The sequence below is a fragment of the Sciurus vulgaris genome (genome assembly GCF_902686455.1).
Source record: "Sciurus vulgaris genome assembly, chromosome: 17".
Taxonomy (NCBI): domain Eukaryota; kingdom Metazoa; phylum Chordata; class Mammalia; order Rodentia; family Sciuridae; genus Sciurus; species Sciurus vulgaris.
Window position 1 is genome coordinate 61,027,525 of NC_136478.1, and position 22,115 is coordinate 61,049,639.

The 22,115-nt window shown below is 50.1% G+C and overlaps 2 protein-coding genes across 16 annotated transcripts; one reads left to right on the top strand and one right to left on the bottom strand.

Annotated features, from left to right (window-relative positions):
* Positions 1-22: 22 nt before the first annotated feature.
* On the bottom strand, positions 23-14,828 carry TEAD2 (TEA domain transcription factor 2). Of its 10 annotated transcripts, none has more exons than XM_079117983.1 (14): positions 14,754-14,786; positions 14,287-14,384; positions 12,816-13,053; positions 12,390-12,454; positions 11,871-11,933; positions 10,915-10,926; positions 10,581-10,688; positions 10,415-10,473; positions 7,908-7,972; positions 6,738-6,880; positions 4,251-4,424; positions 2,102-2,272; positions 1,357-1,509; positions 23-649 (listed from the first exon to the last, which is right to left on the bottom strand). In XM_079117983.1, the coding sequence occupies exons 3-14, from the start codon at positions 13,045-13,047 to the stop codon at positions 536-538; spliced, it is 1,359 nt and encodes a 452-aa protein (XP_078974109.1). In that variant the 5' UTR covers positions 13,048-13,053; positions 14,287-14,384; positions 14,754-14,786; the 3' UTR covers positions 23-535. The 10 variants fall into 10 exon arrangements, with proteins under 10 accessions (XP_078974109.1, XP_078974110.1, XP_078974115.1 ...); XM_079117984.1 differs by lacking the exon at positions 14,754-14,786 and adding an exon at positions 14,715-14,732; XM_079117989.1 differs by lacking the exon at positions 14,287-14,384 and having other exon boundaries at positions 2,141-2,272; positions 14,754-14,828.
* On the top strand, positions 13,060-20,458 carry DKKL1 (dickkopf like acrosomal protein 1). 6 transcript variants are annotated; one of them, XM_079117992.1, is made up of 6 exons: positions 13,060-14,273; positions 15,337-15,475; positions 16,518-16,692; positions 17,132-17,272; positions 17,399-17,488; positions 20,094-20,458. In XM_079117992.1, the coding sequence occupies exons 1-6, from the start codon at positions 14,243-14,245 to the stop codon at positions 20,403-20,405; spliced, it is 888 nt and encodes a 295-aa protein (XP_078974118.1). In that variant the 5' UTR covers positions 13,060-14,242; the 3' UTR covers positions 20,406-20,458. The 6 variants fall into 6 exon arrangements, with proteins under 6 accessions (XP_078974118.1, XP_078974122.1, XP_078974119.1 ...); XM_079117996.1 differs by lacking the exon at positions 16,518-16,692 and having other exon boundaries at positions 15,317-15,475; XM_079117993.1 differs by lacking the exon at positions 17,399-17,488.
* The last annotated feature ends 1,657 nt before the right edge of the window (positions 20,459-22,115 follow it).

A 22,115-nucleotide genomic window follows, 5' to 3' on the forward strand; every position in this document is an offset into this window, starting at 1 on the left:
GAAAAAGTTACAACCTAACACCCATGTATAAATACTTTGTTATATTTTAAAAAACAAAATATTTGCAGGGCCCACCTGGCTCTGCTCCTGCACAAAAAAAGGTTAACCCTTAATTTGTGACATCACAGATCAGAAGGGAGGGAGGCAGATACTTGAGGGGAGACAGCTGGAAAAAAGGGGGACAAACCAATGTGGAACCAGGGCCTGCCAAAACATCCAGAAGAGTGTCAGAGGCCAAGAAGCCAGTGGTGTACCTGGGGGTTGTCTCACTCCTGTCCCCAATCCCTGATGCTCTGGAGTTTCAGACACCCCCTGTGAGGTCCCAGTACGGGGGTCTATCCTCAGTCTTAGCTTGTTCAGGTCACTGAGCAGGTTTGGGGGTCCTTTCTAATAGGAGACAGTCCCAGTTGCTCAGGCCTCTGAGGTCAGCCCCTTTCCATCACAGCCCCCTCCCCAAATAAGAATCAGGAAGAGAGCAGGAGGGTCCTTCCTAGGAGGAGGGTGTTCTGGGGTGAGCCAATTGTGGGTTCCTTCTTTAATCCCTGACCAGGCGGTAAATGTGGTGCTGGGCCCCACGCTCACTGGTGGAGACCTCAAAGACGTAGGCGGTGCACAGCAGCAGTTCCTGGGTATCTCTGTTTGTCACCACCTGCCAGGGAGGCCAGGAGAATGGGATTATGCTTGGAAGGATCCATGGGGCCTTCCCAGGTTACCAGGGGAACTCCAGCAGGCCTCTTTTCCACCTCCCAGTAGAGCAGTGCCCACCACATTATGTTCCCCAAGTAAACGGATTCTCAACAGGTCAGGTTCCCTGGCAATAGGGGTTGTCCCTAAGATGAGGGTAGCAGTGGAGGGGCCTCAAATCAGATGGCGTATGTCTCAATGTCAATGCACACCTCACCACATCACATTCCCCAGGTAAAAGAGGTCTCTACCATGTCAGAGGTAAAGAGAGTCACTTCAAATGCCCAAGTCAACAGGTCTCTACCTCAGCACACCCCCCAAATTAAATGTACTCCTTTTATCTCATGATCCCTGAGCCAGGTTAAATTCCCTGGGAAGCTGAGAATCACCTTGAAGTGTCCCCCATGTAGTTTCCCCAATGAGGGAGGGATCCTCCTATGTGGGAGTGCTGTGAAGTCCCCAAAACATCAGTTCCCTGGGGGAACGGAACCTCTGAGCTAAGGGTCATCTATGCAGTCCTAACTGCCTCAGTTTCCAGGATGAGGATTCCCTGTGGGGTTCCCTCTGCATCAGTCCCCTGGGTAAAGGGATCCCCTAAGCTAAGAGTCTGTGAAGGGCACGCTCCTCTACATCCGGGGTCCCTATTCCAGCCAGACCCCGCCCCCATGTCACCTGGAGGATGGTGAAGTTCTCAAGGACGCTGTTCATCATGTATCGCTCGGGGAGCTGCCGCAGCTTGTGCAAGAAATTCACCAGGTACTCACACATGGGCGAACGCAGCAGACGGTACACGAAGCGCCCGTCCTCCAGCTGGGCCCGCTCCGTCTGAACAGGGGCAGGGAGTGGGGAGGAGAGTGGCTGAGACACATGCAGAGCACCTGAGAATCAGGCCCACCATGCCCCTCACTCCCACTGCCATCTCCCCTGCAGCAGCCCACCACAGTGCCCAGAGACCAGGCCCTGAACACTCAGGGTCTTCCGAGTTAGGGTCTGGGCAGGCAAACCAAAAACCCCTCCACACCCTCTGAACCCTCAACAACTTTGTTGGATCTCCAGACCTCCAAAGACCCTTCCCCCATGACATCTACAAATTGTACTTAAAACCCCCAAAGCCCCAGCAACCCCTAAATGTGACTTCTGAACCTCCTTGCCCTGCAAACTCCTCCAAATCCATAAGAATCTTTTGAATCTTACTAACAATCTCCACACCTTTCAGCCCTCAAAATGCCCCCTAACTGTGACTTCTGAACTCTGTATTAGCTCCAAGCTCAGACACTAGAACCCCCAGAGAGGCTGGGACTGCTCCCCATCCCCCACCCTGCCAGTGCCCATGCCACCATGGCTCCTGGTCTGTGTGGCACCCCCAGAGGGGAGATGGCAGGCACTTGCTGCCCAGAGCCCACACCTCCAGCCTCACCTCCACCTTCTCCACCACCTGCTTGCCAAAGGAGCAGACCTTGGAGGAGCAGGTGAGGGTCATGTGCTCCAGGCTCTCATACTGGCTGCTCACTCCATAGAAGCCACCGCTGCTGCCGCCACTGCTGCCAGCCCCTGCCTCCTCACCACTTGGGCCCCAGTTCAGGTCCGCCTGGGAGATGGGGAGGCACAGGTGAGTAGGAGGGGACATCTTTATAAACTCTGCCCCAGAGCCTGGTTTTTTTCCCTGTTGCCCCTATAGTTGTCCATCTCCTTCAGCTTTCAAAGTTCCCATATCTCCATGAGCTGGTTTCTGGAGAAGACCCACCTATTCCATCAGTTTTGGGAAAGTCTGGGTCCCCAAAATGACGCTGGCTGTCTCTCCCCAGTAGTCAAGGAATCTGGAATTCATGTTTCTCCCCTCGAAGCCCCTAACTTAAGAGTTCAGCCCCTTCCGAGGGCCTGATTACTAAGGAGACAGTTAACCTCTAGCAACAGGTTGAGGCCCAGTGACTTCCCTCAGAGCTCTTCACTATCTTGGTTGCTAAGGTAAGTACTACTCCCTAGCAACAGGGCTGGACTCCTCTCCAGAACATTCTCTAGCACTTTCAACTGAGGCTTGGAGGTGAGACCCCCCTCCATCATCCCAGATGCCAAGTGTGCAGACAGGTGGTCGAGTGTCATTAGACCAGGAAGGGCCTAATAAAGGCCGAGTCTGAGCCACCTCCTTGGGAGGTAGAGGATACCTCTCCTCTTCCTAACTTTAGTTGCTAACATCTTGCCAGATCACTCTCTTCAGAAGCCTGACTCCATCCTCCACCCTGGCAACAGGACCCTGTGAATCCAGGCAACACCCAAGGCCTTACCAGCAGGCTTCCTAAAGGGGTGGCTCTCCAGACCTGAGAATTGGTTGGGCCTGTCTTAAGCTCTAACAACACCCAAGACCTCTGCAGCTCATACAGGGAGTTACCTCGGGCCTTCACGCCACAAACCAGAAAGCTTTAAAACCATGGTCAATCATACCCAGCAAAACCAGTACATCTCAAGCCCCTAGGAGGATTCCTTCTGAGAGACTATTCCTCTACCACTCTGGTTACCACAGGAGTTAATATCCCCTAAACATTCACAAAATATTTGTTGAGCCCTAATAGTGTCAGTTATTGTACTGGACACAAACCAAATAGGCTTAAAAAATACCCAAGATAGAGACTGGGGATATAGCTCAGTTGATAGAGTGCTTGCCTTGCAAGCACAAGGCCCTGGGTTCAATCCCCAGCACTGGGGAAAAAAACCCAAGATGAATCCTTAGTCACAATTATATACAGTCATTCCTTGGTTTCCAGGAGATACTGGTTCCAGGATTCCCCTTAGATTCCAAGGTCTGCAGACACTCAAGTCCCTAATTTAACCTATACACATGCTCCTGTATACTTTAAATCATTTCTGGGTGACTTATAACACCTAATACAATGTAAATGAAATGCAAATAGTTGTTATCCTGTATTGTTTAGGGAATAATGACAAGAAAAAAAAATCTGTACACATTAGCACAAACACAACCATCATTAGCCTAACTACATCATTAGCCTAACTACATTAGCCTAACCTGCAGTTTGATGAATCTGTGGATGTGAAATCCAGACACACTGAGGGACTGACTATGTACTGACGCTGGTATCAGGTTTAGTAAATGTTCAATAAATGATTGTGAAATACAGAACTTTACAAAGCCACTCCCCAGTTCCTTTAGTCACTTCCTCAGGGCAAGACATTCTCTAGCAACAGGGTCTGGTGAAAACTAGCAAAGTCTCAGTCCCCTCTATGGAGACTAGAACTCTCCACACATCCATGGGCGAAGGGAAGGGGCTGTTCCTTAGCAACAGTGTTGGTGTGGTCAGGTGGGACCTGGAGTCACCTGAATGTGGCAAGCCAATCCCAAGCCATGTTAGTCCCATGACTGGGGATGGTATCTAGGAGGATCTGGGGAGGCTCAAGTGCCTCCATCCCACCCCAGGGGCTGAACTCCTCAGTGTTCCTTCTTGCAACAGGAGCTGATACTCAACGCTCTGAGGACTGAGACTCTTCCTGTGGTCTTAGCTGGGATGTCACATGGTTTTTGAGCAGAACTTGGTTTTGCTGCCAGAACTTACCCAGAACTTGACCAAGAAAAAGGCATGGGGAGGGCCTCGATCATACAGCTCCCGCAGACCGCCCTTTTTCTCAGGAAATTTGTCGTAGATCTGCCGGACATCCACACTCTCCAGCGGGGGTGCTCCAGGACTGGGACAGTGCTGACTGATGTGCACAAACAGGTGCCTCTGGTACTGAGGAGGGCCAACCATGGGTGAGAAGGGGAGGGCTAAACTCCTGGCCTCACTGCAAGAGTCCATCCCACGCTGTCACCATCCCTGCAGCTCCAGCCTGCTGCTCCACACTATCCACTAGTGCTGAGCCAGTACCCCAGGAACTGTTCACAACCATCTGCCCCAGCACTCCCAGTTCCTTGGCCCCAGCTCTGCGCCAGCATTAGCTCAGGCCTCATCCTCTCTGACTTCCCAGTCTCCAATGTCTCCTTTTCATCTCATTCCTAACAGGGCTCTCCAAAGCAGATCCTGGCCCTCCCTTGTGTTCAGTCCTTCCATGGCTCCCCAGGGTCCCCAGCTCTGCATAGAACAGGTGCTCATGATCATTCAGTGGATGGATAGGTGGATGGATGGGAATTCACATAGCCCATATCCAAGACTCCCCATCTGTCCCAATTCTCATGATTTCTTAATTTCTCCCATATCCTAAAGGTCCTCTCCATCGTCTCCTCCAACACAAATCTTCTGTCCATCTTTCCAGACCCAAGTTAAGCAAATCTGCCTATTCCTAGAAGCCTCTTTTGATCACAGACAGGGTCTCTCCACCCCATCCTTTCCATGGTTCCCCAATCACACTTAAGAAGAAGCCAGATGAGAACCAGCACTGCCTACCCATCCACAGCCCCACCAGCTCCCACTATTCTATTATATGTTTCTCTGGAAATTCCATGCTCTGCCCATCTCTACACCTAGAGCATCTACTGCTGCCCATGGCAAACCCCCATACAACCCTCAAAGTTCAACTCAAATACAGTCATCTCAGGAAGCCTTCACTGACTTCCCAGAGAATTTGTCCTCTGTATATCCACAAAAACTCAAGCTTTCTCAATGTCAGCACATACTCATTATTCAACAGACATGCCTTGAGAGGCCTACTGTATGCAGACATTATTCTGAGTCCTGGGACTACAAGACAAAGTCCCTGACCTCATGGATTTCACAGTCTACTGACCAAGAAAGAAAACTTTAAAAATCAACTTACGGTTAATGTAAATTTCAAGAAGCAATGTATGCTATGAAAAGAAATCATAAGTAAAGAAGCTGAAAGTGATGGCACCTGATATTTCCATTAGGTGGTTTGGGAAAGCCTAGAAGAAAGTAACCATCCTGAAGAAATGGTGAGAATGAGTCACGGCATGCGTGATGTGGGCATGCAATTCCAGACAACAGGAAGAGCAGTAGAGGGCCTGGTGTGTTCAAGAAAGAGCAAGTCAGCTGGGGGCTGGAGCAGACTGAACCAGGATGAAAGGGCAGGAGGTACCAGCACAGAGAATGGGACCATGCAGATCTTTGTGGGCAACTGAACAAACTTTAATTTTTCCTCCAAGTGGCATGGAGATTAGGAGATTTTAACCTAATCCAACTCAAGTCTTACCAGAATTGTCATTTACTGTGATTGGTGATTCCACTGGTGCTTATGCGGCATGGCAGAGACTGCTATGGGTTCACAAACTCCTGTACACAGCACTAAACTACATTTCCCAGGCCTCTTTGCAGTTAGTTGTGACCACATGACCAAGTTATAGCCAATGAGATGTGAGCAGACTTGATCATGGCAACATCCAAGCCAAAGGCAAAAAATCTCCAGAATAATCTTGCCTCTTTCCCTTCCACCATCTGCTGGCCAGATGCAGATTATCCAGCAGCCGATTCTGAAGTCCTAGAAAATGGCAGAACCATGAAATGGAAGGAGCCTGGATCCCCAAATCAGCATGTGGAAGATTCCTGACGAACACCCACATTGAAACATGAGTGAAAATTTTCAATGGTATTCAATTCCTGAGCACTGGGAGTTGTTTCTTCTAGCAGCTGGCCCACCCTGGCTAGTACAGAATCTATCTCCATCCTAGCCCAGGAGAAATCTGAGCTCCCAGAAATAAGATCTGCTTCTCCAGGTTCCTAACGTGTATCGCAAAGCCTATCAAACAACAGGAACTCAAAAACGTTTGATGAATGAATGAATGATGTCCTGGGGAGTTCCTCTGACCTTCACAACCTGCGACCCCATTACCATCCAGTTCCTTTATGCTAGTGGTTCTCAAAATATGGTCCCTGGGAGCAGCTGCCTCAACCTCATCTGGGAGATGGTTAGCAATGCAAATTGTCAAGCTTCCCATCTAGATCAGAAATTCTGGGGTGGGGACCAGCAGTCAGTTTCACAAGCCCTCCAGGTGATTCTGATACCTACCAAGTCAGGGAAACGCTGCTCTCTTCCCTCCCAGTCACCCTCGACATTCCCAAATCCCCCAGTGACAATCCCAAAATTTCACTCACGGAGTCAACTGCATCAGGTGGTTCCACAAAGGCTGAGAACTCCACCAGCTGCAACCGGGCAGTGCCCAGAGCCCGAGCCTGCCAGGCTGGGGGTGATGGGGCAGGAGGGGGCAGGGGTGAGAGGGCTTGGGGAGGCTCGTACCCTAGAGAGAGAGAGAACAAACAATAAAAATGGCTAACATTTCCTGACCGCATCAGGCACTGTGCTCTCTTGCCTGCCTCCACTTAGAAGCTGAAAAAGCTAAATACTCACTTTCCCAGCCTCCCATGCAGCTAGAGGTGGCCATGTGACACAGTCCTGGCCAATGAGACGTTAGGGGAAATCTGCTGGGGGGCTTCTGGGAAGGAGTTTCTTCCTGAATAAAAAAGACAGAACTTTGGGAGGAGAAAGTTTTTGGCCCTGGCCAAGTCTTGCTTGAGAACGTGATGTCTGGAGTTGGAGAAGCCATCTAGCCACAATAAGACAGAGGCCAAGGGAACTACAGGGATGTCAGTCCTGATACTGTTGAGCTGCTGAACAGAGAAGCAGCTCACCTGCAGAATTCTTATATGGAATCATTAAAGCCTTTACTATGTAAGGCACTATTAATTTGGATATTATATTACTTGCAGCCATAGGTATTCCTAACTGATGAGTCTGTGGAACCTGAGCTAGCTAGGGACTTGCTGTCTCACCAGTTAATGTTGACTGTTCAGGGTCACATCAGCATGGACTTCTGAAAAACATCTTGGCTGCCAAGATGTTGGTTGAACATGGAATCACCACAGAGGAAAGCAGATGGGAAGTAGGTCCTGTGCTACCCAGCCAAGCCCGAAGTCATAGTTCTGGACTATCAGTTAATTGAAACCAATAATTTCTTCTCCCCCACCCGCTTCATTCAGTTTGATTTGGGTTTCTTTCTCTTGCAACTGAAAGAATCTTGACTAATACACATCCCAATGTCCCATGAACTAGCACGTGGCAGAACACAAACCCAGGATGTCTAGATACAGAAGCTGTGTTCTTAACCATTGTGAATTCTGCCACTTACCTTTCCAAATACACATCTGCCCCCACCAGACACCCTGCCTCGGTAAGAATGTGTCCCCTGATTAATGGAAGGTTGAAGGAGAGATCTGGGGTCAAAGGTAGAGAGGGGACACAAGGAAAGGAAGATAACGGGCTCTTACCTGGGAGGTCAGTAGATGGGGGAGTCAGTGACAAGGAGAACGGTGTCTGTGAGAATGGCTTCACGCTGAAGGACAAAGGAAGCCAGGGTCAGCACAGTGGAGAGGTGCACGGAGGCAGGGGTGCAGACCCTGTGCTAACACACTACGGGCATGGTCTCACTGAAGACTCACAGCCACTGAGGCAGGTGCAATTACTGCTCTTCTCGTTTTGCAACTGAGGAAACTGAGGCACAGAGGGATCAATCAACCTGCTCAAAGTCACACAGTAAGGGTACAGTGGAGGCTGGACTCAAACCCAGTGCCTCTCACAAAATGCCAGAAAGAGAAGAGAAAGCAGGTCTTGGGAGATGGGGAGAAGACACAGAAGATGGGAGTTTTGAGAAAGGAGAAGCTGAAGGGTCAGGAGAACTGGAAGAAAATGACCAGACATCAGTCCAAAGGTCAGGGTGGGGAGGCAGTGCCGTCCAGTGGAACTTTCTGTTTGATGTAACTTTCTGTTACAGTACATGCTGCAGTAGCCACTGGCCACCTGTGCCCAAGTAGCAGTGTGGCCAGCACACCTAAAGATCTGAATTTTCACACCACTTAATTTTAATGTAAATAGCCGCCTATGGCTAATGGCCTAGATTCAGACACAGCCCCAGAAACCCAGAGGTAGCCGAGGAGAGATGGTGGTGAGGAAACTTGGAGGTCAGAGGTCAGGAGAGAAGTCAAGGCACCAAGCGAAAAACCAGGATCAGAAGAGACCTCCAGGAACCTTCAGACCCCACCTCCCAGGGACTCTGCCCCAGTCCTGGTCATATCAATTCTGAAAACTAAACTCCAATACTCTGCTTAGTAACATAATTTTTTGTCATCAGGGTCATTACTCTAATGCTAACTTCTCAGAAAGGACTACTCTGACTCTTGTCTAAAATAGAGCTCTTGGGGCTGGTGGGTGGATCAGTGGTAGAGCTCTTGCCTAGCACGTGTGAGGCACCCCCCAAAAAACTAAACAAAATAAAATAGAGCTTATGATCCCTGCTTTATTTCTTGTAGTTATTCCTTTTCTTAATTCATGATTTTTACATGTTTACTGTCTATCTCCTCCCCTCACCAACTATATAAGGCTCCATAAAGCTGAGGAGTCTGGGGGCTGGGGTTGTGGCTCAGCGGTAGAGCGTTTGCCTAGCATGTGTGAGGCACTGGGTTCGATTCTCGGCACCACATATAAATAAATGAAATAAAGGTCTATTAACACTAAAACAAATTAAAAAAAAAAGATAAGGAGTCTGTCTCCTTTGTTCACTGCCTGGTCTCAAAACTGAACACAGTACCAGACACTTTATAGGTGCTCAATAAATACCTGACTGGCCATCTGCTTAATACTGGCCATCTCTCATTTCCTGAAACTTACTACTTTCCTACCTCAGGGCCTTGTCATATGCTATTTTCTTTGCCTGAAATATTCCCACACTCATTCTTTACCTGGGTAAGCTCTACTCAGTCTTCAATGCTATCTCAAAGAAATCCCCAGAACTTTCTCCTCCAACCTAGAAGCTACCATGGTTCTTCACAGCACTTCACACGCCTCAATTTCGTGTTTTTACTGTAGGTGGTGATTTGATTAACATTCAGCACCCTCACACACACTTGAATATCAGCTCCATAAAGCGGGGAACCCAGCACTCAGAGCAGTGCTGGTGAATGGCCCCTCCTGCAATGGTTTCCCTTGCAAACATGTGATTCCTTCAGCCCCCGGGGACTTGTTCTCCTCTGTCCACAGTGAAAAGTCTTCACTCCTGAACTAGATACCCCAGTCTGTCACCTTATTCTTTCTCTGGCAATACCCTCAACATTTTCCTGTGCCCTTCCAATACCCAGCCTTTCCGGGATGGAAAATGCACTTCCCATGAGTCTCTGGGACTCCCCTCAGCAGTCCCAGCAGCCTCTGGACAAACAGAGGCTCCTAACACTCTGGACTTACAACGGTCTTCCCATGAGCCTCTGGAGCACAGACAATCCCTCTGGGGAGCCATTTTCTCATGGATATCCTCCAGGTCCAAACCCACTCCTCTTGCAGGCTGTACATCTCCAGATAGCCTCAAGTCACCAGCCACCCTTGCCCCCTCCCTCCATCCCAGCTGACAGGGCCTATGGCATTCCTTCTCCTCCTGGCTTCCACTGCCCCATCCCCTCCCCACTATCACAGCTTGGACCCAGTGCTGAGCACTTCCTATGTGCCAGGTCCTATTTGAATCATTATACACAGGTTAAACGCATTTATCCCAACAATGTTGTAAGAAAGGTACTATTATTACTCCCATTTTAGAGATGAAGAAACTGAGGTTCTGAGCATTGAAATCACCTACTCAAAGGCCCATCACCAAAAAGGAGCAGCACTAGGATTCACATCCAAATAGCCTGGCTCCAGAATTTGTGTTCAAAAGTGAGTTGGAAGTTGGAAGGTGGGGTGAGAAATTTGGAGGGTAGGGGTCAGATGCCACGCCAGAACACAAAGTACTCACTCTGGAACATTCCAGGGTGGGCCAGAGCCCCCTGACCAAAACTGGAAAAGTTCAGTGGCCTAGAGAGAAGACAAAGAAGGTGGGGGAGAGAAGTGTCAGGTGGTCCTCTGTTGGCAATGGAGACCCGCCCCTCCAGTCCAAGCCCACAATTCCCAGCCCAGGCCACCTGAGGACCGGCAGGACCCAGTTTGGCCTGTAGGGAAGGTGCTGAGATGAGCTGGGCAGAGGACATGGTAGCCATCGTCTGGAAAGCCTTGTCCTTAGAAACCTGGTCCTGGGGGGAAGTTGAAGGTCCATATTAATGGGGGACACAAGTCAACAACAGGGTGGGACAGTGATGGGGTAGGGCAAGGATGGGAGATACAGATCCAGGGAGTCAAGGCAAGGGGTTAGAGAGGGTTAAGCCCCTTTCCCTAGTGCCCTCACCCCTCTGGGTCTCCTTAGGGACTGGGCAGTTGTCTGGGGTAAGAGTACATGGGAAGATGGGCAGGGGGACTTACCACATTCAAGGCCTGCCCAAGAGGCGGGGAAGGTTCCACAGGAGGAAAGAAAACATGATTTAGGAATGAAGCCTGGCCTCCCCTACCTCCTCTATCCTACCAGCCCACACAGCCCTGCCACTCTGAGCTGAGCAAGCAGGGAGTGATGGATAGATGTGGATCAGGAAGCAGAGGTGGCCAGACCTAGAGAGGAAAGGGGGTTTCTACACCCAGAATAAGACCCTAATGAGGGTTTCTAGGTCAAGAAAGAGTTGGAAATAGAGGTTTCTAGATGCCCAGGCAACAGGAAATGAGAATCACACACCCCCAGGGAATAGAAGGTAAATGTTTCCTAATCCAAGCAGAACAGAGAGGGAACAGGGATGGTGCAGAAAAGGCCGGAAGCAAAGGTTTTTAGGCCCAGAGAGAAAGGAAGGAAAAGCTTCCTGGTACAAAAAAAAAAAAAAAAGAACAGGAAGTGATTATCTCCAAGTCTAAAAGAAGAGGCAGAAAAGATCTCGTACCCAGAGGGATAGAAAATGAGGGTCTCAGGCCAAGAAGAAATAGGAAATTCAGAAGATGAAAAAAAAAAAAAAGGAAAATGGATATGAATATCTCCAAAAGGAAATGAAGCTTTCTGAGCACAGAAAAAACAGGCAGGCCACATGGGGGCTGGAGATGGGGAGATGACCCAAAGGAATCAAAAAGGAGCCCTTGGAGCACAAGAGGGGAAAGGAAATGAGATTCCCAGGAAGGGCCAAGAGCAGAGGCAAGAGGAAAACAGCAGGAGCCAACGGGGGGCCCCGCAGCTCATTCTTCTTACCTGTCCCAAGCTCAGTCTCCTCCCTTTCTTAGGTCTTTCCCTACCCAGGGTCTCAGTACCCCCAATCTTCTGGGTCTCCATCCCCATCCCTCTGAGTCTCTGCCCTCCCCCCAGGTCTCTGTCCGTCCCTCAGAGTCCCTGCCTTGGCATTTACCTTCAGTTTGGACTGGATTTCTCTTGATTTCCTTCGAGCCAAAACCTGGATATGACTAGAGACCTGCAGGGATTGATAGAGAAGCAGACTGAGGTCACAAACCACCCATCTCGGTGTCCACTTCCCCTTCCCTCCTTCAGGTGCCCCACAGAGCTGCTAGACATGAAAGACCACAGACAGGTAGGTCATTTCTGCAGTATTTGAACACAATGGTGCCCACAAAGCTATTCCTGCCAAGAACTCACTAATACCACTAATCTTCCAGATCCCACAAATCCAGGCTCCTGTCCTGGCTACATGCTTCCCTCTTTGACTTTTTTGGTCTATCTGACTGCTTCTAGCACAACTGTTAGGAAAACTACAGCCAATTGGACAGTTAGCTCGGACTCCCAGACACGCCTAGGAGACAAGCTAAAACACATGAACCAGAGCCTCCTTGAGCCTGAACTAGTCCATACAAAGATGGCCATAAGGGGATAAGCTGGCCCCAGACAGAAGCCCAGAAATCAGTCCTGAGACCTGTTTGCGAGTACGGGTCTTCCCTGTTCTCAGTTTGATATAGCGGGCAATCAGTTCATTCCGACCTGAAGAATCAAAATAAAAAAGAGTTAGACAACGAACAGAACTTCCGGGCAGAAAGGATATCAGGGAACAGTCCCTAAAGGGCTATAGCAGTCTTGGCGGCTGGTTTCCTCACTTTTATGGGGGCCAGACTGCCAGGGAGCAAATCCCATCCCTGCCACATACTAGCTCTGACCTTAGGCAAACCACTTAACCTTCCCGGGCACAATTCCTCATCTGTGCAAATGGTGATGCTGGTTCCTAACTGAGAATCACTGGGAGGACACAATGCATGTTTACAGGGACAATGCTTAGAGCCCATAAATGTTGGCTACTCTTGTTATTACTAGGTGGGGGTCAGGTCAAAAGACACTGGGAACTCACCATACATCTTGCCTTCATCAGACAGAATGATTTTCCTGCGGCCACATGGCGGGTAGATGGCCAGGGCCTCCTGGAAGCTCTGCTCAATGTCTGGGCTCCAGACACCCTCTGCATCTGGGCCCCCGTCTCCCCCAGCCCCCTCGCTGCCGCCGGTGCCCTCTTCACTGCCTTCCTCACTGCCTGTCCAGCCGCTGCCATCGTCCAGGGGGGCCCCAGCCCGGGGTTCCCCCATCTGGGCCTGCAGGAACACAGAGCTCAGCAGCCTTCCTCCAACCCAAAGGGTCTTGCAGCGGTAAGGGCTGGGAGTCAGACCGCGGAGTCTGAGGGAGGAGGGCTGGGAGTCTAACTCTTGGGTCCGAGGGAGGAGGGACTAGGTCCTGGACCTCTGGCTCTGACGGAGGGCTGAGGTCTGAACTCCTGGGTCTGAGGGAGAAGAGCTGGGGCCCGGCTCCTGGATCCTAGAGGAGAAAGGGGATGGATTCTGGGATAGCTTCGGGGAGCTGTTATCCCCTGAGTTTCCGGAGGAACTTAGATTATGATGAAGTTCTGAATATCCCAGAGTAATGGCCGAGAGAGCCATGAGGGTTGAAACTCTGGGTGTGGATTATTGATTTTAAAGACAGGAGCCGTGTTAATTGTCGGGAAGGAGAGTGTGGGTGAAACCTTCCAGTCCCAATCCAAGAACAGGTGCTAGGATGCCAGCCCAGCGGCAGCTGCTAGAAGGGGGAGGGGCGTCGGCCCAACACCGGCTGTGCGTAGACCCAGAAAGAGGGGACAGAGACCCAGAGCGAATGGGACACAAGATCCAGAGTGAAGAGGACTGACATCCAGAGAGAGGAAGAGGTGTAGGAGGCGGGAGAGAGACAGAGAGATAAAATGAGACAGGAACAGAGACTCGGCCGAAACTGATACGGAGACCAGGAAAGAGCCACAGAACCACAGGCTGGGGGACGGGGAAGCCCACAGAACCACAGGCTGGGAGCCAGGGGCACCCACAGAACCACAGCCTGGGGGACAGGCCGTTCGGCCATCTGGAGTGCCAGAACAAAGGGCCCAGGCGTCCCCTCCCCCAGCTTCCCACAACCCCCATCGGGGAGGGGCTGGCCAGCGAGGGCGCCTCCCCTCCGGCCCTCAGCCCCGCCTCCTCCCCTCCCCCAGCGCCGTGGGCTCAGATCCAACCCAAGTTCCCAGTGACTTTCCGGAGGCCGGGAACAGGGAAAACTTTTTCCAATACAGCCCGATCCCGCCTCCTTGGAGGCTCCATGTCTTCCACGGCTTTCCCAGGACCTCAGAGTCCAGATTCCCATCCCCCTCCTCCTTCGGACCCTGGACCCAGGGCGGAGGCAGACAAAGACCCCAGGCCGAGTCCGGTGGCGCTGCAGCATTCAGGACCCCCGTAGGCCAAAATCCCAAACCAGCCCTCCCCCATGTGGCCAGACAAAGGGACGGATGAGCAGGGTAAGAAAGATACCTCCTAATTTACCGCTCCAGTCCCCAAATCTCCGAAAAGGCAAGAAAGAACATCCAGGACGCCCGATAGTTCTTCCTCTGCCACCCGGGGGACCCTTCCTTTTGGTAAGGGAGATCACACGAGCTCACCAGTTCGGTCAGAAATACACAAGGGGTCTTTCTCGCTGCAAAGGGACACCGCTCACACTCACGCACCGCACGCCAGTGCCTGGGTCCACAGCTCTCAGCCACTCCCGCGCGCACACTCCCAGATTCAGACCCGTCATCAACACCCTAACTCCCGCGAAAGTTCCAACTCCACACTTGGACTCGGTCACGAGCGCAAACTCGGGCCCCCAGGCAAAAAGAGGGCGGCAAGCAGTTGCGAGAGGGTCCCACAAACACACGCCTCACCTCATCACGCGTAACTTCCCACCCCAACTCACACACCCCAAAGCAGGATCCCGACTCCCGCCGGCGCCTTCCTACCTCCCGGCCTGGGGCTGGGGAGCCGCGGGCGGGCGGGGCGCTGCGAGGGAGAAAGTTGCCGGGAGCTTTGTTTGGGAAAAGTGGGAGGGACCGGAGGGGGGGCGGGCCCGGGAGGCCGACTGCGGGAAGGGAATCTGACTGTGACAGTTTGGGGAAGGATTTTTGCTCCGGGAGAGATGGAGTCAATCTGGAAGCTGGGAGGAACTAAGGATTCGAATGCTTGGGCTCTGGGAGAGGAGGGAGATTGGGAATTCGTACTGCTGGGTGTGAGGGAGGAGATTGGGAGCCGAGAAACCTGCGTCTGAAGAAGGGGGCTAGGGCCTTGACTCCTAGGTCTGAGAGAAGGGCTGGCATCTGGACACTGGGTCTGAAGGAGTAGAGACGGGGACCTGGACGTGGTGATGTGATAGAGGAGAGGTCGAGTCCTGTGCTACCCTCTAGTGTGTTTGTGTCAGAGATGTAGACGTGATGTGAACACAAAGAATCTTCCTGTTATCCCCAACTTTATTTTTGAAGATCAGTGTACTGGGATGGATTTTAACTGATTTCCTATGACAACACAGCTTCCTTGTGACTTCACCAGAGTTAAGAGTCGTGGGCAAAACCCTCGGAATTTATTGGAGGTCCACAGAGGTGCATACTCTACCACCCCCAAGCTCTAGTAGTGGACGATGGCAGTTGTCCCAGGACCGGAGAGAGCCTCGGAGTCTAACAGAAGAGGGGTGAGGTCCCTGATTCCTGATCCCTTAAAGATGAAGGGTTCAGTTTTATAACTCACAAGACTAGAGGGGGCTAGCGTCCAGACCTTGGGGTCCTGAAGGAGAAGGGAGTGGGGGGGGGGGGTCCTTGGAAGATGGAGCATAGGACTGAGTTTCCGAAGAAAACGGGGCTTTTTAAGTGGAACCGGAGAGGGAAAAAGAGAAGGGATACGCAGAAAGGTTCAGAGATAGATATAGAACTGAAGAATGAGGGAACTAGAAGAACTACTGGGACTCTGGAGTTTCCATAGCACAAGGAACCTGAGAATGAAACTGAGCGCGGGAGCCAGATCAGCGGCTCAGAGGCGGGTCCAGGTGCAGGGGCGTGGCTCTAAGTTACGGGGCACGGCCATCTGCTATTGGTGCGGGTCTCGGATAGGCGGACCAGAATCCGAGAACACAGGCAGGGCCAAGGTCTACCGAAGGGGCGAGGCCAGGGAATGAGAGCGGCTCCGGGTTAAGGGGTGTGGTTAGCGAAGAATGTAGGCGTGGCTCTGTCCACCGGAGCGTGACCCTGGAGTAAAGGCATGAGCTCTTGGGTGACGTCAGCAGGTGGGGGCGTGGTCAGATAATAGAGGGTGGCTACGCCTCGCGGAGCACATCCAACGCTCCAGGACTGTAGCGTTGGCCCGAGACCAGAACTGTTTGGATTTTAACAGTCCGTGGCCCGGAGTGGTCCGGTGACCGGAGTGGTCCTGGAGTCCGGTGACCGGGCTGTGGTCTAGCATAAGGACGGGGCCCAGAAGAAGGGGCTGGGCGTGGGCAAAGGTGAGGAATGAGAACCGTGTATGAAGCAGAACCCAAAGAGCTGGGTCTGAAGGAGAGGTGACTAGGTGGGACGAAATGCGTAGGAATAGAAGAAAAGGGGAGTAGGAGCTAACCGGCGTGGTGTGGCGAGTTGTCTAGACAGGGAACGGTGCCTGGGCAAGGGGCAGGAAAGGGGTCTTGGGCGGGTGGTGAGTGGCCACTGCCAGGATAAAGGTTCTGACTCCTTCCCTTGCTACAGCCTCCTCTCCCATCCCGCAATGTGGCATCCGCTGATCCTGCTACTGCTGCTGCCGTCCGCCCTGGTGCCACCCTCCTCTGCGGCCCCTATCCGCGATACTGACCCCCAGGAGATATCCTCGGGTTTTCTAGGCCTCCAGAGCCTACTCCAAGGCTTCAGTCGACTTTTCCAGAAAGCAAGTGATGGCAAGGGTTGCTTGGAAGTGGAGAAAGATTTCAGGGAGACAGAGTGAGAGACAGGTCGGGGCGGAGAACGGGATCAGACGGAAAGAAGTCCAAAGGACAAAGAAGGCAACAAAAAATAGAACAAGAGGGAAAGTAACAGACAAGGAGAATGGAAGATGAGACTGAAGAGAGGAAAAGGAAAAGAAGAAAAAGGAGGAGAGAGGACAGGGACAGAGAAACAACCTGACAGGCGAGGATAAAGCAATGGAACAGAGTAGAGACCCAACAAAGGAGGTTTGGGAATGAAAGGTTAGGTCCAAAGGATCAGAGTACAGAGAGGGAAGGAGATGGGAGGGTTTGGGAAAGACCTTGAGGGCATCCTGGCAGGGCTGCAGATGCACTGGAGAGATGTGAGGTCCAACAGCTCACTGGTTACCCCTCTGGCTTTAGGATGACCTGCTACGGGGTCTGGACAACTTCTTCTCTGCACCCATGGACTTCCGGGGCCTCCCCAGGAACTTCCACCAAGAGGAGAACCAGGAGCGTCACCTGGGGAATAGCACCCTCTCTAGTCACCTCCAGATTGATAAGGTGTGTATGCAGAAAAGACCCTGGCATCTCCCCACCATCCCTCATGCCGTAGTACCCACAGTTCTGCAGGCAGGGCAGAGGAGAAAACTGGGTTTGCTCTCACCCTCTTAACCCATTCTTTCACAGGTAACTGACAATAAGACAGGAGAGGTGCTCATCTCCGAGAAGGTGGTAGCATCCATTGAACCAGAGGGGAGCCTGGAAGGTGACTGGAAGGTTAGGACATGCCCTGTCCCTAAAGTGTCCAGTCCTCAACACTGTCTGTCGTTTAAGAAGAAGGGTTGATCCTCCTCCTCTCTCTCTGAGGAATTTCCTCTTTCTAGGCCTCGACTTCGTCCTCTGCCAAAAGGGACAGACCAACTAAGAAATAAGGTTTACTACCTCACAATACACCCCCAACTATTTAGTAAACTCCAGAGGGTTTTGTGACTCCAAGTGTTTTAAAAGTAAGCCTAATAGGATGTGGTGGCACACCCAAACTGAGGCAGGAGGTCAACCCAGGCAACTTAGTGAGACCCTGTCTCAAATCAAAATAAAAAAAATAAAAAGGGCCAAGGGTGTAGCTCAGTGGATAAGAGCCCTGGCTTCAATCCTCAGTACTCCAAAAGAGAAAGGTGGGGACTGATATTTTAGCTCAGTGGTAGAGGGTTTGCCTAGCATGTGCAAGACCCTGAGTTCAATTCCCAGCACTGGAAAAGAAAGAAAAAAAGTAAATCAAAAAGTGCTTTGGTTGTAAGAGCTTGGTAAGCTTCACCCCTGTAAACCTCAAAATGTGTTTTTATTCAAAGTAAGTGTTCTGCCAACCTCAGAGTATTTTTTAATCTAAAAGTTCTTGGTCAACCTCTCCCTTATAAACTGCAAAATGTGATTTTCAATTCCAGTGTGTTTTGTGAACTCCAAATACAATCCCAATGGTGTATTTCATCTTCATAAACCTCTATGTGTGATTCTAATCCCAAAGTGCTTTGTAATCATCAGAGTATATTTACCTAAAAGTACATGGCATATCCATGTGATTCCCACATTCCTGCACATAATTGTTTGTTTTAAAATTTTCAAACTATAACAATTAATTGTACATTGCAAAAGAGCCAGCAGAAGGATTTTTGACTGTCCCCAACACCAAAAAAATGATCAATGTTTTGAGGTGATTGATACACCAATAACAACAACAAAAAATTCAAACCTACAAAAAAATATTTTTTAATAGTACACTCATTATGCCTGCATTCCCTTTTTCATAGGCCAAAGTTTCTCAACCTCAGCATCATTGGCATTTGGGAAGGACAGTCCTTTACTGTGGGGGGCTGACCTGGGCACTGTAGGATGTTTGACAGCATCCCTGGCCTCCCACTGGAAGGAAGTAGCACTCCCATCCCCTCCAGTTGTGACAACAAATGTTTCCAGACTCGGGTTGAGAATGCCCGGAGTAGATTCATTACTTGTTAACATTTTGCCATATGATAGCTAATTGCTGACATCTGGATACTTCACCTTTGAATACTTCAACAAATCTAAGAATAATATATTCTCCCTCATGACCTAAGTACCATTTTTACACCCTCCAAAATTGAAGGTTGTTATTTTTGATAGAGCTGCCATAACAAAGTGCTACAAACTAGATAGCTTAAATGGCAGAAATTTCTTGTCTCTAAGTTCTGGAGTCTGGGTGTTCAAGATCAAGGTGTCAACAGAGATGGCCTCTCTGAGGGCTGAGCGGAGAATCTGTTCCATGCCTCAACCATGGCTTCTGGTGTTTCACTAGCAGTCTTTGGTGTTCCTCAGCTTATAGATGCCTTGCCCCAATGTCTGCCTTCTCTGCCTGGCATCCTACCACTGTGTCTCTTTGCAAGAGAACACCAGTCATCATCCTAAGACCTCATCCTAATTAAATCTGCAATGACCCTATTCACAAATAAGGTCACATCTGAGGTACTGAAGTTAGGATTTCAAAATATGTATTTGGGAAGCCAGGCACAGTGGTGCACACCTGTAAACCCAGCAACTGGGGAGGCCAAGACAGAAGGGGGATGGTAAGCTCAAGGCCAGCCTTAGCAACTTAAGGAGGCTCCCAAGCAACTTGGTGAAACCCTGTCTCAAAATTTAAAAAAAAATTAAAAAGGGTTGGGGATGTAGCTCAGTGGCAAATTGCCCCTGGGTTAAATTCCCAGTATCCCCCCCCCCAAAAAAAAAATATATATATGTGTGTAAATTTGGTGAGAATAGCCATCTCCTACAGGGCTTCTCAGACCTCAGCTTGTTACAGATGTTGCTTAGGTAGGCCTAGGTGGGGTGGGACTCACTCATTTGCATGCCTCACAACAGTGGCCCACACACTTGAGTAGCAAAGACCAATAGACAAATCAGTTCATATTCCCATTTGCCACTTGACTCAAAGCTGTCCTTGAAATCTGGTTTTCAGTTTTGATCAGGATTCAATCAAGGATGACATGTTGCATTTATGGTCATATTTCTTTAGTAAGCGCAAAAGCTTCTAATCCCAAAGTGCTTTGTCCACTTCAAACTGCCTTCAAAACCTCCTAAAGTGCTTTGTAATCCCCCAAAGCGTTACAAACCCTAAAGCTCTCTGTTATACTTTTGAAACCCCCCAAAATACATTTTCAATCCCGAAGTATTATATAAACCTGAGTATTTTTAATCCTCAAGTGTTCACAAACCCAAGTGCATAGTAAACCCCAAAGAGCTTTTCAAACTCCAAAGCACCCTATCAGCTACATAGGGGGTTGGACAACTCCACAGGGATTGAGCACACCTGGGTGTACTGTTTGGAGTGTGAGAGGGTTTCCTTGTTCTTCTCCAGGTACCCAAGATGGAAGAGAAGGAAGCTCTGGTGCCCCTCCAGAAACTCATGGACAACTTCCACCCAGAACCCCATCCCCGGGTATCCTTCTGGATCATGAAGCTGCCTCGGAGGAGGACACACCAGGATGCCCAGGAGGGTGGTCACTGGCTCAGTGAGAAGCGGCACCGTCTGCAAGCCATCCGGGATGGGCTCCGAGAGGGGACCCATGAGGATGTCCTGGAAGATGGGACCCAGGGCTCCTCCCACTCTAAACTGCCTGCCCGCAAAACCCACTTCCTATACATCCTCAGGCCCCCCCAGCAACTATAAGGCTGGGGACCAGGAGCCCAACACCAGATGGAAATAAAGTTCTTCTTACATCACACAGCACTGTCTCCTTTGGGGGTCTGTCCCCAAGCCCTGGCCAACCAGATCTCAGTAGTCGCCTCCAGTCCGAACCCTGAGTATGAGGCCCAGCTGTTCTAGCCCTCTCCTAAGTCTCCAGTCTCGGTTTTCTCTCATTCAGATACTGTGTCCTGATTGGGCCACTCCATCCCCTGCAGCCCCATTCATCTGCTCAGTTCCCACGCCTGTCACCTCTAGCCTGGTCTGCCCTCCCAGCCCCTGTCACTCCAGCTCTGTCTGTCCACTTAATCCCTGAATTAGTTTCCTCTGTATGCCATAACAAATGACCACCAACTCAGTGACCCAAAGCTACACAAATGCCTATTCATAGATCAATAGGAAATCCAGGATGGCTCAGCTAGCCCTCAGTTCTGAGTTTCAAAAGGCCAAATCAAGGCATCAGCCAGCTGGGCCCTTTTTATTTTTTCAATTTTTAGTTGTAGATGAACACAATACCTTTATGTGGGGCTGAGGATCGAACCCACTGCCCCACACTTGCCTAAGGCATTCTACCACTGAGCCACAACCCCAGCCCCAGCAGGACACCTTTTAGTGGGGCTCTGGGAAGAAGTTACTTCCCACTCAAGATTTTGGCAGAATCTAGTTCATGTCATGAGCGAGATATACCATTAATATAGACCAAACACATTTGTGTCTTCCACAATGTCAGAATTTATGGAATAAACAGGTTACATCAACTTTAATTCACCAAAAATACTCATGGTTCCTTTAGTGTCATGACTGAGGCAATTATGTATTTTATTCCATTGCCAGCTCAATTTTGAATATCTGTAACCCTAAGATCACATCTCATACTTACCTACATAATGCTGTAGGTTGCAGAAAGACTAAGGAAGGATCAAAGCAGCCACAGGGTTACAGGATGCTGTACCCAAATCAAAGACCCTAGATGTGCATGGAAAGAGTCACTCTAGGTCAGATAGGGTTTTAACCAAACAATTCTGCAGAGATGTCAAGGCAAGAGTCCAAATGGATGGCAGTTACTGAAATGTCAGCCTAAAGTGTCAACCTGAAGTGAGCAGTCTGCATTATTGTCACCAGTAGGATAAATCTCTCTGAGCTGAAACTCAGAGTCAGAGAGTTAGAGGTTCATCAATGTGGCAGGTTTCCTGGGCAAGGCTCAAGATGAGAGACCAGGTGATGGGGGTCAGTGTGCCACTGTGTCCATTCTTGGGATATACCTTGTTTTATTGATCTTAGGTGAGGGGGGTTACATTTGATTGACACTTGACAAGCTACTGTGTCTGGGTTTTCCACAGATGTTACTGCTTTCATTTGATAAGTTGACACAAGTTATTCATATTTGTTTACTTGCATAAGTAAGATGTAGAATCTGGCTACCTTGGCTCTTGGCAAATTACTGCTTTGTAAAATGGAATAACTCTGGGTTAGGCATGGTCTGAAAACTATTGGTTTTTGTTTTATTTGGTTTTTCGGTACTGGGTTCAGGGTTGCTTAACCACTGACTCACATCCCCAGCCCTTCTTTATATTTTTATTTAGAGACAGGTCTCACTGAGTTGGTTAGGGCTTTGCTAAGTTGCTGAGGCTCACTTTGAAGTCATGATCCTCCTGCCTCAGCCTCCCAAGCCGCTGGGATGACAGGCGTGCTGCA

Coding starts and splice junctions, on each gene's coding strand:
- TEAD2 (XM_079117980.1), bottom strand. CDS start 13,047: ATGGGGGAACCCCGGGCTGGGGCCCCCCTGGACGATGGCAGCGGCTGG. Junction 11,934..12,389: donor AGACCCGTACTCGCAAACAG/GTCTCAGGACTG, acceptor CAATCCCTGCAG/GTCTCTAGTCATATCCAGGT. Junction 6,881..7,907: donor CCCATCTACTGACCTCCCAG/GTAAGAGCCCGT, acceptor CTCTCTCTCTAG/GGTACGAGCCTCCCCAAGCC.
- DKKL1 (XM_079117992.1), top strand. CDS start 14,243: ATGTGGCCAGACAAAGGGACGGATGAGCAGG. Junction 15,476..16,517: donor CGGAGTCTAACAGAAGAGGG/GTGAGGTCCCTG, acceptor CCCTTGCTACAG/CCTCCTCTCCCATCCCGCAA. Junction 16,693..17,131: donor TCAGTCGACTTTTCCAGAAA/GCAAGTGATGGC, acceptor CTCTGGCTTTAG/GATGACCTGCTACGGGGTCT.